The sequence below is a fragment of the Capricornis sumatraensis genome, chromosome 3, assembly GCF_032405125.1.
Source record: "Capricornis sumatraensis isolate serow.1 chromosome 3, serow.2, whole genome shotgun sequence".
NCBI lineage: Eukaryota > Metazoa > Chordata > Mammalia > Artiodactyla > Bovidae > Capricornis > Capricornis sumatraensis.
Window position 1 is genome coordinate 133,923,761 of NC_091071.1, and position 15,537 is coordinate 133,939,297.

The 15,537-nt window shown below is 38.1% G+C and overlaps 2 protein-coding genes across 3 annotated transcripts in view; both read left to right on the top strand.

Moving 5' to 3' along the window:
- Positions 1-644, top strand: part of LOC138076312 (aldehyde oxidase 2) — a 112,207-nt gene extending 111,563 nt beyond the window's left edge. The window contains exon 36 of the mRNA XM_068968470.1: positions 451-644. Within this exon, the coding sequence (XP_068824571.1) occupies positions 451-644 (194 nt within the window). The remainder of the gene's footprint in view (positions 1-450) is intronic.
- BZW1 (basic leucine zipper and W2 domains 1) lies at positions 282-14,773 on the top strand. Of its 2 annotated transcripts, none has more exons than XM_068969566.1 (12): positions 282-348; positions 1,528-1,601; positions 3,603-3,779; positions 5,411-5,505; positions 6,134-6,199; positions 6,788-6,923; positions 7,643-7,752; positions 7,915-8,085; positions 8,471-8,617; positions 9,151-9,289; positions 10,309-10,431; positions 11,040-14,773. In XM_068969566.1, the coding sequence occupies exons 2-12, from the start codon at positions 1,538-1,540 to the stop codon at positions 11,069-11,071; spliced, it is 1,260 nt and encodes a 419-aa protein (XP_068825667.1). In that variant the 5' UTR covers positions 282-348; positions 1,528-1,537; the 3' UTR covers positions 11,072-14,773. The 2 variants fall into 2 exon arrangements, with proteins under 2 accessions (XP_068825667.1, XP_068825666.1); XM_068969565.1 differs by lacking the exon at positions 282-348 and adding an exon at positions 768-853.
- The last annotated feature ends 764 nt before the right edge of the window (positions 14,774-15,537 follow it).

Below are 15,537 nucleotides of genomic sequence, written 5' to 3' on the forward strand. Positions count from 1 at the left end.
CCCTCCAGGTGCTAACTAAGAGGCCGGAGGACACGGCGGTGGAAGAAAGATGGGCTAGTCTGGTCTAGTGTCCGGGAAATCGGGAACCCAATAAAAGAATAAAGAATCTTTGAAAATCACGTTCGCTTCCTTTCCCACCCCAGGCCGCTGAGCCGTGATCCAGGAGGGGTGGAGAAGGGTGGGTAGGGCACCGGAGGAAGAAATCTCGCGATAGGAGACCGGCCGGGGCGGGGGTGGCACCTCTTCCCTCCTCCTCCTCCTCGCGTTAGTTCCGGTAGCAGAGGAGACACCGCCGCAGTTGCTGCCACCTCCGGGGTTTCTGGCTCTTTTCTCATCGCCTTAAATTCGGTGAGACGCGGGGCTTGCTCATCTCGGGCCGAGATTGCGGGCCCTAGTTGTTGGGTAGAGGGTGAGGGAGCCGGTGAGTCCTTTGCGGCCGGATTTGGATAGGCCCGGGCGAAGGCCGCCGCATGAAGCCGGACCAGATCTCGAGGTTGGATTCAGGGGTCGGAGCCGCTGCTCCAGCGGCGAGATCGAGAGGCGGCTGCCCGGGGCGGAACGCGGGGCGCGGTGTGCCCCGCGGCTCCACGGACGGAGGCAGTGGGCGAGGCAGGCCCTCGTCCAGCCCTGTCCGGCCTGGGTAACAAAGCCGCCGCGGCCTCTGTTGGGTGATGTACGCGTGGGGGGTTCCGGCGGGCGGGGCGGAGGGGCCGCCACCACCACTGCGGCCGCCTCCACCGCCGCTGCTTTCGCTGGAGGGCGGGCGGATGTACGGGGCGGCGGGGCCTCCGGCGCGAAGCGCCTCGGCGCCTTTGGTCCGCTCGTTGCGGCGGCCGCCACCGCCGACCACGGGGTCAGTGGAGAAGGGGCTGCGGGCGAGGAGTAGCCCTTGGGCGGGGTGTGGATTATCCGTCGCTGGGCTGGAGGCCCGGGAAGGGTTGAATGGGGAGACACGTGCCCGAGCATGAGGCTTGCCTTGTAAGGGATGGGGCGGAGGAGGCTAGGCCCGCTCTCACCCACTTTTTGCCGGCTGGAGTGGTGCAAACAACCGCTACGGTCCCGGGCACGACTTGAGGGTAGGGTGATGCTGCCCTCGGATGAAGGGATTAGCCTTCTGATAGCGTCTTTAAGTTGACATACATGTTTTGGATACCTGCTGATTACGGTGGTCGTTTCTGTTAGCCCTCTGTGGTGCTCAGAGTAGTGGAAGATGAAGGCGAATTTAAACAGGAACGAGGAGACTGCTTATGATGGGTGGTTTGCCACTAGTCGCAGTGGCGCTGTGAAGTCATTTAAAAGTGGCCTTCACATTTCATCTTTAAAGAGGTTTTTGTAGGGAGAAATGCAGGTTTTGAACTTACATTTAATCAAGCAAAGGTAATTCTTTGTGCCCGTCCCAGGTCTATTGCTAGGCTGAAAGTGTATGTTCTATGTAGTTTATCCGTGACTAGGCCAAGGTTTGATGGTTTGTTTTTAAAATGGATGTTATGGCACTGATATTTTTAAGGCCTTATTTTCCCCCCTTAGGGTGTCTTTTATGAATAATCAAAAGCAGCAAAAGCCAACGCTATCAGGCCAGCGTTTTAAAACCAGAAAAAGAGGTAAATATTTATATTTTAATATCTTCTCTTCAGACCTCCAGAATAACTTATATCTTGGTTCCTCTGGCAGGCTATTGCTTAGTATTAAAACTTAAAGGGAAACTACCAGAAAGGAGCTTGAATTTGTAGTTGACTGCCATTTCAGATATACCCTTACTGTTTCTACTGTCTTTAAGATTTGTGATATCAACATAGATATATCTAAGCAGGCTACTAATGGTCTTTATTGTGAACATACAGTGACTCTAAACAAAAAAAAGTATGGACTTCAGGGCTTCATTTTCACTTGCTAAATTTCATTTAAGCAAGATTTAGCTTGAGAGAAAAGGTCAGTTTATAAAAGGAGAACTCCTAATGTGATTACTAGTTTCATCCAAGCTATGTGAACATTTGTGAGAGAAAAATCAGACTTTAACCCATGGAAGTTAATTACGGAGCAGAGTTCACATTGCACTGTCTTTTGAAACTATTTCCTCACAGACTTAGGTTTTTGTTTTAAAGCACAAGAATTGCATTAACTACTTGTATTTTATTAGATACTTTGGCGAATATTGAATACTGTAGCAGCTCCCGATACAAAGTTAAATGAGACGTGGTCTCAGATATATTTTGTCTTAGCTTTAATGTTTTACTCCTAAACTTTTCAATGTTATTGCTCAAAAGTACATATTGACCTTATCTTACAGGAAACTTTTAGGAAATAAAGAACTGGGTTGGCTACTGGTTATAAATTATGTTTTTCAACCCTGAGTGGCAGACACTTTGAGATGTATATTACAGAATCTTTTTATAATTTCTAATTGTAGCCTGCCGCCTTACAGCAGGGAACGAGTGTTTTGATTCTAGTCTTTGAAGATTCATTAAGTTTTAGGCCAGTAAATTTTCTCAAGAGGAAGAATAGTTGGGAACCAGAACAATTCTATCATGGAAAAGCCTGTATATGTTATCTGGTATAATATATTATCTAGTAGTTTCAGTATTGTTGTTAGTATCAGGAAGATATGTCACTTCCCCAGTTGCAGGTTGAGATTACTCATGGTCTCTTAATTCTTAATAATTGGATCCTTATTTGCCTGGGACTGAATAGAGTTCCCAGGACATAGGCCTTTCAGTGTTGCAAACAAGGAAAGTCCCAGGCAAACTTTGGTCACCCTAGTGCTATGTAGAAATTAAGACATCATCTAACCAAGGTAGGGAGATCAAAGGCTACCCGGGAGTGTGTGACAGCAGCACAGTAAAGGCTGGGTATATACCCAAGGCACTGTTCAGTGTGCTTTCTATTTTATTTAAGTCATTTCATATTCAGAACAACTTCATGAGATGGATCCTACTCTTAATCACCATTTACCTCAGGAACATTCAGACATGAAGAATGCACCAAGTTGCTCAACTTCAGATAGCAAAGTGCTGATCTCAGTTTAAATCAGGCAGTTTAAATCCAGAGTCCCTACTCATAACTGCTCCATGTCATGTATTGGATACTCAAAAAATGTACTTTCTAAAAATTATCTTAATAAGTATTAGAGTGTTTTTTTTTTTCTTTTTAAGTAGAAAGTGTTATGGTCATTTAAAGAAAATCAAGAGGTGTCCCTACTTAGACAAAATTTCACTCAGGAATAAAGTTTACCTGAAGTATGGAAGATATCCTGAATTTCATACATTCCAGGTGGAAATTGTCGCCTAGCAGTAGGAACACACCAGCTCATTTTAGGTCACTTAGGAGACCTGTGTGAAAAAATAGAGAGAAGCCATACACTTCTTGTGATAGGCAGTCCTGCCCTGCACTCGGAGAGGTGCAACTTGCAAAGGATATGTGTTTAGTCTCCTGTTGTGTTTGCTTGTGTTACAGGTCTTAGGCAATTAAATAGTGTTTGTTTTTTCCAGATATTGAAATAAGTGAAATGGTAATGAATGTGGTTAACTTACTCAGTAGTTGCAGCTTCATAAGGCAGTGGTTTCATGCCCTTTTAAAACTTAAATGTTTTGGGGTTTTCCCTCCAGATGAAAAAGAGAGGTTTGACCCTACTCAGTTTCAAGACTGCATTATTCAAGGCTTAACTGAAACTGGTACTGATTTGGAAGCAGTAGCAAAGTTTCTTGATGCTTCTGGAGCAAAACTTGATTACCGACGATATGCAGAAACACTCTTTGACATTCTGGTGGCTGGCGGAATGCTGGGTAAGTGTCTGGGTCTTGTGGGAAGAGTGTTGTATGGAGATTATGTAAAACCCAGCATATGAACTATTTGACAGACATATCAAATCAGGATGGCTTTGTTTGTGTTTGTTTTCTTTTTTTCTAACCCCCTTAGGATTTTCACTTTTTTTTTTTCTTCTCAAATTATAGTAAATTTGCAGATTGCCTTGCTGTGTATAGCTTTATATTTGAAATCCATAACAGAATCATAACATTTGGGGAAGACTTTTCAGTCTGATACATAAGTCCCAAAACATCTGTCATAGGTGATTTTTCCAACTTGTGTTTGCATACTCTCAGTTAATGAAGAAATCCGTATCTCTTGTTCTGTCTTACCAAATACTTTATACAGACAACCCTCTATATCCAAGGTTCCACATCCATGGATTCAACCCAACTGTGGATCAAAAATTTTCCGGGGAGGAGCAGAAAGTTCCAAAAAGCAAAACTTGCATTTTCCATATCCAGCAACTGTTTTTCAGCATGCATTTACATTGTATTTGATATTACATACAACCTAGAGACCATTAAAATATACAGAAGGATAAATGCAGGTTGTATACAACTACTATGCCCCTGGTAACCCTGGTTCAATTCCTGGGTTGGGGAGATCCCCTGGAGAAGGGATAGCCTACCCACTCCAGTATTCATGGGCTTCCCTGGTGGCTCAGGTAGTAAAGAATCTGCCTGCAATGCAGGAGACCTGGGTTTGATCCCTGGGTTGGGAAGATTCCCTGGAGGAGGGCATGGCAACCCACTCCAGTATTCTGGCCTGGAGAATCCCCAGGGAGAAAGGATCCTGGCGGGTTACAGTCAGTTGGTTCACAAAGAGTCAGACACAACTGAGTGACTAAGCACGCACATTCCCTTTTATATAAGGGACTTGAGTATTGACAGATTTTGGTGTCCACTAGAGTCCTGGAGCCAATTCAGGACAGTACTATACCTGAGTCCATAGGATGGCAGAGATGGACACAACTTAGCAATTGGACAACAAGTAACTGAAGCCTGATTCTGCACTCTTCTATATATTAGCCACTATCACTTAGAATGTGCCAAGTACAAATTGAGAGGTTCAAATACACATTGGATTTTGAAGACAATGTTAAATAGAATAAGACATCTTAATAACACTTTGAATACTAAAATGGTAATATTTTTGATGTGTTGGGTTAAAATATATCAAAATTAATTTCACTTCTTATTTTTAATGTGGCTGCTAGGAGATTTAGAATTACATTATGTGGCTCGCATTATATTTCTACTCATAGCCCTGCTAATTTACTCCTGCCCTCACTCTCAGCAGCTCAGGATATCTTAACAGAATGTGCTGCTTAGTTATATATCCTCAATTGATGCTGGTAATTTCATTTCCATGGCTCCCTAAAGTGTTCCAAAATGTTTTCACAGTAACATTGTATTGAACCTCACACCAGGCTGCTGGAATGAGAACTCTTACTTGTGTACATGCAGAATGGAGGCTTAGAGAGGCTTCCATAGCTTGCATGTAGTCAAACAGTTGCTCAGTGGTGGAACTGTGAAATCAGAAAGGTTGAAATAATAATTAATTTTAAATGAATGACATTACAATTTTTTTGTAAAATATACTTTAGCCCCAGGTGGTACACTGGCAGATGACATGATGCGTACAGATGTCTGTGTGTTTGCAGCACAAGAAGACCTAGAGACCATGCAAGCATTTGCTCAGGTGAATTAAACTTTACATAATTCAGTTAGCTGTTATCCATCTGGCTAATGTTTAAGGAATAGTCTGCTTTTAAGAGGTTGGTGGCAGAAAGTTGAAGGAATTTGAGCTGAAAGTTTAGAGGTGTACTTGGTGTACAGTATGATTTGGAAACTTCAAAATGCATTGAAGAAAAAAATTGAATTACTTTTCCTTTTCTTGTTTGTTTTTCTAGAATTAATCCTTTTTTTTTTTTTTAAGGAAAAAAAATCTCATTTGAAAGTTCATACAAGTGCATCTAACCTAGGGGTTGTTGTCTTTGTCATTCAGAAAGTAGAACTATATTTTATGATCTGTTAATATCCTACAGATAGGTAAATGACTTGTATTTGAGCAGGAATTAATTTGTGCTTTGATACTTTGGCAATAAAAGTCTATTGGGGCTGGTAATTAAAGTGTTAACATTATTGGTATATTATAGGATTTCAGAAAGGACAAGACTTCCTAAGCTGATTAAACATCTAATGAAAGGTTCATTTCTTTGCTGTTCTAGAGATACTGTGGAGAGGTCTTAGTTTCCCTGATTTAGATCTTTTGGGTATCTGACATTTTTACATATGAAGTTATTCAGTTCCTTTATTAATTCTTATAGGTTTTTAACAAGTTAATCAGGCGCTACAAATACCTGGAGAAAGGTTTTGAAGATGAAGTTAAAAAGGTATGAGCAGCAATATCCTTTGTGGAAAAAAGGTTGGGGCCAAAGAAGGGGGTGTTAAATCCTAATTCTGCCATGGTTTTGAGATAATTTTAGATATTTAGGTGGGCTGTCTTTGAAATGAAGTTTGGAGTATATCATGTAGTTTAATTTGCTGCACACTGTTTCTTAGTTCTGTGTTCAAACAAGTGGCAAAGTGGTAAAAATCCAAGTGGAGTTTGTTCAAAAGTCAGAGTAACAGATCAGAGCTAAATACCTTGACAAAGAGAAATTTACCATGCTTGCTGTCAGAGTCAGATAGTGTACATATCGGTGCACAGAAAATTTGATAAAGTTAATATTAACTCATTCAGTACTCTCAAAAGCCCTGTGAAGCAAGTTTTATTTTACACATTTACATGTGGACGAGAGGAGACTGCACCAGAGGTTAAGTGTCTTGCCTAAGATTATTCAGCTAGTGAGTATTATAACAGATATAAACTTGAGTGATGAGACCTCAGAGCCCATAGTTTTAACCAATATAATATGCTTTACTGCTTCTTTTTATATAATACAGTTGCTCTTTTAACCCTTGACTATTTACCTTTATAGCTGCTGCTGTTCTTAAAGGGTTTTTCAGAGTCGGAAAGGAACAAGCTGGCTATGTTGACTGGTGTTCTTCTGGCTAATGGAACACTTAATGCATCCATTCTTAATAGCCTTTACAATGAGAATTTGGTTAAAGAAGGTAATCAACCTTTCATAAATGGATAATCTCTAGTTGGCTGAGAGTGGTGTAGATAAGAGCATAAAAGATGAACTGATATAAAAGTTAGGATATAGTTTGTGTAGATTTGACTTGTGTGATAGTGATAGTTTTTTTAACTAGTATCCTTGAATTTAATTGGTTCATTTTAATTCAGTCATTTAATGTATAACTTTAGCATTTAGACACACACCAAATATCCAGGGTCTAGACAAAATGTGATTGATTGTAAAGTAAAAATAGAAATGCTGTGGAAACCCAAAGAGATTAATTCCAATTGGGAAACTTAGGAACATTTTGAATAGAGAAAATGGGGGAAATGGCAAGCTGAAAAGAAAAACAAGTTCCCTTTTATGATATCCGTAGTTAAATTGTTCTGTACAGTAACTGAAAAGCTAACTTGTTTTTTTTACTTTGATTACTATTTAACATGCCTCAATGTAATTCTCAGAACAACTCTGTCAAATATAAGAGTTGTCACTCTCATTTTACACATCAGAAAAATCTAACTTGACTAACAGTACACAACTAGAAGTGGCAGAATAGAGAAATTGAAATGGGTTGGTCAACAGTGGCAGAGGGAGGTTTGGGAATAAAGTGAATAATCCTGTGTGCTGGACCTTCAGAGAGAGGACATGGGGAGACAAAGTCATTGAAATCCAAGAAAGTACTTCTGTTAAATAAGCTCTGTTTTTCTACAGGGGTTTCAGCAGCTTTTGCTGTAAAGCTCTTTAAATCATGGATAAATGAAAAAGATATCAATGCAGTAGCTGCAAGTCTTCGGAAAGTGAGCATGGATAACAGACTGATGGTTTGTGACTTTTCATTCTTCACTTTCTTGACAACACTTAAGGAAAATGTGCCGGCAGCTCTCCCATTTTTAATCTGTGAGAAGAGGGAAAGTGTTTTTTTGTTTTTTTTTTTCTTTTTAATGATTTGAAAACCATTTAACCAGATTAAATTCTCATTTCAGGAACTTTTTCCTGCCAATAAACAAAGCGTTGAACACTTCACAAAGTATTTTACTGAGGCAGGCTTGAAGGAGCTTTCAGAATATGTTCGGAATCAGCAAACCATAGGAGCTCGTAAGGAACTCCAGAAAGAACTTCAAGAACAGATGTCCCGTGGTGATCCATTTAAGGATGTAAGTATTTTACCAGAGTGAGTTTTAATAATAGCTGTAGAATGTTATGCTGAGGCTTTGCCTCAGTCTTTTTCATATTTGGTGCCTTACATGTGCCCCCAGATCCAAATAGTTGGGGATTTTGTAGGGTGCAGGCCAATAGACAGACCTTTCTGTTTTCGTCATGGGCTTTTCTTAGGTGCTTTGCCTATGTGTAAAATAAGGTGTAGAAGTAGAAGTCTATACCTTCTAGTTTTAAAAGTTGTGTGGTTGTATGTGGTCTCCCGGTCATTGCTAGTTGCATGGAAACATCTTGGTGCTTTTTTGTAAGTTTGATATGTATAGTATCAAACTTAGTTCTGTACTAAATATCATACTTCTGTACGAAATTTGGATTATTTTGCAGATAATTTTGTATGTCAAGGAAGAAATGAAAAAAAACAACATCCCAGAACCCGTTGTCATTGGAATAGTATGGTCCAGCGTAATGAGCACTGTGGAATGGAACAAAAAAGAGGAGCTTGTAGCAGAGCAAGCCATCAAGCACTTGAAGGTATTAGAACTGTGCCTGATAAAACATTACTTTTGTAAGTGGGGTAAGTGCACAGTCAGTGTACTTTTTCCAAAAGGATTTATCATATCCTATGGTTTCTGGAGGTAAACCACCAGTAAGTAGACAAATAACATGTTAAATATTGGTGATAACCTTTTAAAAAGTCTTAACTTGGGCTTTCTGTTGCTCACAGGATAAAAACAAATACATGTTTTAAAAGTAGCTTAAACTTGTAATTTGGTGTTTGCTTTTGAAAGAATATTGAAAAATAGGAGGTTTCTCTTTTTTCCCTTGAAAATATTAAGATTGTAGTCGCAGTTATCTGGAATTCTTGGTTTAGTATTGCCTCTTTGATTTAAATGCTTAAGAGATTTTTCTGCCTTAAAAAAAAAAAAAAAACTTCCACTAAATAGAATATATAATGATTGTAAAAGATGAGTTGTGATCTGTCTTTTAGGAGTTTGTACTGCATGTACAAATTCAGTACAGCATTGTACTGAATGACTGAATCTTTTCTCCTTTCCCTTTAAAAGCAATACAGCCCTCTACTTGCTGCCTTTACAACTCAAGGTCAGTCTGAGCTGACTCTGTTACTGAAGATTCAGGAGTACTGCTATGACAACATTCATTTCATGAAAGCCTTCCAGAAAATAGTGGTGCTTTTTTATAAAGGTAATTTAAATTTTGAATTTTGTTAATATGTTTATTGCAAAGCCTAGAAAACTCAAAATAATTCTAACAAGTAGTTCTCTGAACATCAGCACCCTAAAGTATTTCACTCTAATCGTAGGGCTGAGTTGTCTGATACAATTGGATACATTTTTAGTGCATTATTATTAAAACATCTCTAAAGCCTTCTTGATGAGCCTCAGACTTCACCTGCTGCAGTCCTCTTCCCCAGACAAAAGATTTTCTTGGTTCCCATATTTTAAACCTAGAGGCCTGTCTGCATCCCCCCAATTTTTTTTTTTAAGCGCCCTGTGCTTTGGTGATTATCAACTTGTGGTTAGATTTCCTTAAAGTATCTATACCTCCACTTACTTCCTCCAGATTGTTTAGAAATAAGTCTTTAAAATCCTCATTTAATTCTGGAAAAGTTTATAAATAACTTGTAATTTTATCAATAAAACAGTGGACTTTTAAGTAAAATCACAGTACCACATGTAAAATAATCTTTTTAATTACCTATCAAATACCCCTAATCATTTATCACAAGATTTCTCAACCTTGACACTACTGTTTTGGGCCAGAAAGCTGTTTTGTAGATGACTGTCCCATGCATTATAGAGTGTTTAACAGCATCCCTGGCATCAGCCAACAGGTACCAGTAGCACATCTCCCCAGCGCAACAACCAGCAACGTCTGTAAACATTGTCTGATGTCCCTAGGGGATCAGGTTGCCTTCAGTTGAGAGAATCACTCTTCAAGTTGATAAAGTTTATTAGTGCATGGTTCTCATTTCATCTTTTCTACTTTTCTTTTAAAAATTAATTTGTTGAAGAAACTAGCTGAGTGTTGAACACAGATTTATTTTGTAAGCAACAAAAATAATTGATTTTACTCCACATTTCAGTAAAAACAAAAATGCTCTGAAGGCATGTGCACCTTAGGGAGTTTCTGACTCTGCCTCAGTTACGGAAGTACTGTATGAATACTCCACAGATGTAAAGTGTGCTCTCTCTTCTTTACAGCTGAAGTTCTGAGTGAAGAACCCATTCTGAAATGGTATAAAGATGCACACGTTGCCAAGGGGAAGAGTGTCTTCCTTGAGCAAATGAAAAAGTTTGTAGAGTGGCTCAAAAATGCTGAAGAGGGTAAGTCTTTTCATTTGTGCAGTCTGTTTGGTAAAGCCTGAGAACTTATTTTAATGTGGACAAGAATATGTCCATACATGTCATCCTTCATTCAGATACCATTTTGTACCTAAAGTACAGATTTTTGTTCATTCATGACACACCTCCAAAAACGCATTTACTTTAAGGCAGGGGAGAAAAACTAGACTTCAAGCATTTTGATGACTTGGCCATAATACTAAAGTTCTTAGGAAAATTGAAAATTTTGAGAATGTGTGTATTAGTCAATCACTCATGTCCAACTCTGGAGCCCCCTGGGCTGTAGCTTCCCAGACTCCTCTGTGCATGGAATTCTCCAGGCAAGAATACTGGAGTTGGGTTGCCATGCCCTCCGGGGGATCTTCCCAACCCTGGGACTGAACCTGGGTCTCCTGCATTGCAGGTTTATCATCTGAGCCACCAGGGAAGTCCAAATATTTATGAATTTTGAGATTTACAGATGCATACTTTTGGATATCCTCCTCATATGAGTAGATCATTATTAATAAAAAACTTTAAGTAAAGTTATAAATGGAACTTTTATTTTCTGATATTATGTAATGCTTGATTGCACTTTTCCCCTTTTCTAGAATCTGAGTCTGAAGCTGAAGAAGGTGACTGAATTTTGAAACTACACCCTCAGTAAAGCAAACAGGAGTTGTAGATAAAATGTCATGTCTCATGTGTCCTGGTTCTTACATCTTCCTACCTCCCTATATCAAGCATGATATAAGGGCTTTCATGGCAAATTTTATTTTAACTGTTTCTATGGTTACTGGAAATGTTGGATTTAGTTTCTAAAACCATGTTTTAGGTAGCTACAGGAGCTATAGATTTGAATCTGATGTTGCATTAGTCTTTTCAGTTATCTTCTACCTCCTGTATTTTCTACTGTAATAATGTAATTTAAGGCCTTCCACAATGAACAGTTCACTTTATTCCCTGGGTTTTCTATATAAACAGTTTTCAAGATATGATTTGGTTAAAAGTAATTTGTTATAAAAATTCTGTTTGCAAATTAAACTGTAAAAGTATCCAGTGTCTCAGAAGGCAATGATTTGTGTGATAATTTGATATGCCCAAAGCCCTGCTCATCAATGAAAACTATCATATACAGTAATTGAATTCATTAACATGAATCTTGAGTATTTGGACCATTGCTTCCATGTGAACATTTTCTTGGCATTTTTAGCCCCAGATGTACTTGAGCTTAATTGTCTGCTCTCTGATTTTCATTCCCTAAAATGAAGCCATGGAGAACAAACTTGAAAGTAGGGTATTTGGGAAATTGTATGTGGCAAAGGTAATAGGAAGAAAAAAATTAAGCTTTTTCCCATTGAAAAACTTCTGCATTCAGTTTGTTTCTTTCCACACAAAACAAATGAATATTCTTTTCACAAAGCCATTTTCAAACATACCTTGGAAAAAGCCTTGCCATTTAAAGTATTTTACACTTATCCTGAACTTAGATTCGTGAGAGAGGACCAGAAATAGTGCGAGTAAAGCAAATGACTGTACTAAACCCAGAAAATTGTTGAAAGAAGAAAGATCAGCATGTTCTAATTGGGACTCCAAATATAACTCCATATTGCCTGTTGGCTTAGCGTATTTGTTGTAGAGAGAGAAGTGTGGTGATAATGATGTGTTGCTACTTGGTCATAGTGGACCAGCTTCATTCTCTTCACAGGTTCATTTATGACTCAGCTATCTGGCTGTTAACCTAGTTGCCAGTTTCTTAAATTGCCATGAGCCAAATATCTCTTCTATACAGTTGATCCATTTATTTTAATGGCTGCCTTTTTAATTTCCATCTTTTCTTGCTGCTACCTGTCTTTATATGTAGTCATTAGAAAACAAAGTGTGGCCACGCTTTTTGCTGGAAAGATTTCATGTTGAAAGTGAACACTTTGAAAGTTTTTTGACTGGTGAAAGAAACAAGCTTGGAATAATGCCACGAGAGACTTGAGTGGGAATTGCCTTTTTCAAAGGTGCCATTCTTATGAGCCAAGAATTTGTGTTTAGAAGTTTATCTTAAGGGAATAACATGTGATATAGTTTGAAATACAGGTATAACCTTATGAAGAAGAGCATTATAATTGATACCGTTGTGAAGGGGGTGAAATTGTTAAATGAATGACTTTTGATAAAGCTTTCATGCACAGGCAAAATGTATTCACTAGGTTTCTACATAGTGATCTGCTTTTACTTTGTAATTTGTAGTACTCAAAAGACTTTTTTTAAAAAAATAAAGTCCATCCTTACACTTAGGTTTATATAGGTCAGTCTTTTTTTTTTTTTTTTTTTTTGTAAATTCCATGCTGATACCTAGTGGTAACTGTATGTTATGCGTCAGATGTATCTACTGTGTAACCATTAAACAATTGCTCTTTTCATCCTTATGACTCCCAACTTCACAGAATTCTGATGTAGCAGAAATTACATTAACATTTCTACAGCCAAACCATTGCATGTTACTGCAGTACAGAGTGTACCTTGTTTATTATATACTGTGTATAGTGAAAGTGTGTGTAGTTTTCCAGAAAACTACATTATGATCTCTGTCTGATCAGTTTTCTCCTTCATAATGACAAAGTAGTGTTTACTTACTGCAATATTAACAGTAAGTGGATGTCACCTATGACAGTATAAAGTAAGGGAATGCTTTCTAAAAAGACTTAGCATATTTTCATTCTGAATTTTAAGTGGCAATTTTGAGTCTCAGCTGCCAGTGCCAACCTCAGATATGTAAATATAGATGTTAAGATTGTACTTGTAATCATGATCCGATAAATGTTCATTGATTTTCCTAACTTGGTGTCAGTTTCTAAGGATAAGTCTCCTCTTAGATACCATAATTAAATGTGTGCTTAGAGCTGATTAAATTTCTTAATCTTAATTATTCTGGGAGTATTGTCCTAGAGACATTTATTATATTCTTAAGAAAATTGCAAATGCCACAGGCTATTTTAACACAGCATAGTAATGGTGGGGTGAGATTTATTTCCAATTCAATGTTTTTAAGGTTTTTTTTCTCATCAACCCTATCCCTAAAGCGTTTTAAACTTGAACAGTGCACCAGTGAATTTTTTTTTTGGCCACACTACTTGGCTTGCAGGATCTCAGTTCCCCAACCAGGGTTTGAACCTGTGCCCTCAGCATTGAAAACATGGAGTCCTAACCACTGGACCACCGGGGAATTCCCCCAATGAATTTTAGTATCACAAATATGCTGTATGTGTATTCTATCTGCTTTTTACATGAAAAGAGTAAGAGGGGTTTGGGGGCCCTGTTTGGGGGGGTGACACCACCCCCATTTGAGAAATCACACTCTAATGTATTTTTCTAAGGGAGGACCACCTAGTGGCAGACGTTTGCATTGGCAGACATATCTTTATGTGTGTCCAAATCCTGAAGCAGTATTGTTTTCTGCCAGTTAGTAGAAAATAGCAGACCTTTGTTTTCTGCCAGTCAGCATCGTTTAACAGCTGTGCTTTACATCCTTCCAGCCACAGGCATGAGACAAATCATTGCCCATTGGCTTTGGACGTCTTGATAGATTCTTGCTTGATTTAGAAATGTATTCATAATTAGAATTGTTCAGGTTCCTTCTCATCTATAAAAAATTGTTAAAATCCTAGGTGAATGATCTAATAATTAAAGTAGGTTATAATACATTGATAAATGGCATTGAAATTTTACCAGTGAGTCTACAGTCATATCCAAGTAAGCTGCTTGCAGGAACTGGTAGAACTATTATTGGCTGGTTGAAAATGTAACATAGATGCCAAAGTTTTAGTGTACTTTATTAATACCTAGACTACTGAATTACCTTTGTAAAAATTTCCTCCAATGCTATTTACAGGTGCCATGTTAAATAGGCTATTGCATTTCTGTGACAATTCTAGTAAACTGCCTTGCTGTGATCTTTCATATAAAATATTAGTGCTCTAGTATTGATAAAGAGTATGTCTATTCACCAGCCTACTGAGGCCTAATGGTTTCACATATAATTATTAAGAAATATGTTTTTAGATGGCTTTATATAAGCAGAATCTAGAAAATAAGTACTTTTGACTTCAAAATAATGAATTTATAATTGGCCTCTGTCTAAAAAACTTGAATTGCTGTGGATTTGTACTTAAACACATTCTTGCATAATTGTATGAAATTTGGTTTGGGTCAGAAAGATTTCCAAACTCCCTTTCCCTCTCTCCTTTTTTTTCTTTCTATATAACTATGGCTATTAGCCGCCATACCAAATCCAGTCGTTTTAATTTTCCAATGCACTTAAAATCCTTTTATCTTTATTCCAAGATTATAATTTCACCTCTTAATGAATTGAAAAAAGGGTGAGAATATTTTACAAATAACAGTCAGTTTCTGTCAAGTTATTAATTACCCTTCAAGTAAAGGCTTCAACTGCTTGTGCCTACTTTAGTGCCCTAGAGGAGACAGTGGCAACAAATCTGTTTAGTCCTTTGCTTTGTAGACTATCGAGAGGGACCAATATCTCATTAAACTGTGATACAATTAGAATGTTTATAGTTGTATTAGTGTAGGTCTGCGAACTATGCATTCAATATGTATAATGAATTTGGGGTGCTACAAAGTTATCAAATAATTGAGTTGTTTCAGGGAATTTCCAGTCAGTGTAATAACCATTTTAAAATACCTTAGGATGAAAATAGTTTAAACCATTTTTTTTAAAGCTGAACTTGAAGGCTGTGCTTCAAGTTGACTTAGAGGTAAACATTGGGGAAATACAGACTGAAGAATACTCTATACAGAAAGGTGTTCTACATTCTCTGGCATCTTAAGAATAAAATATTATCTCTGTAAGTACACTTTATTTCCATTCTAGTTAGGACTAATGGATCCTGGCATGGCAAATAGCTGAAGAATGGAGAAAACGGGATAGCTGATAATCCAGATAGTTCTTGACACTCTGAACAACCTCAAGTACAGCCGTTCAAGCCAGTAATTACATTGCTGAATTATTTCTGTGTTTAACTGTGAAATTTGCTTCTTGCCTGTACCCTTGATATTGAATAAAATTTCATGAACTCCTTACTAATGTAAGAAGAAGAG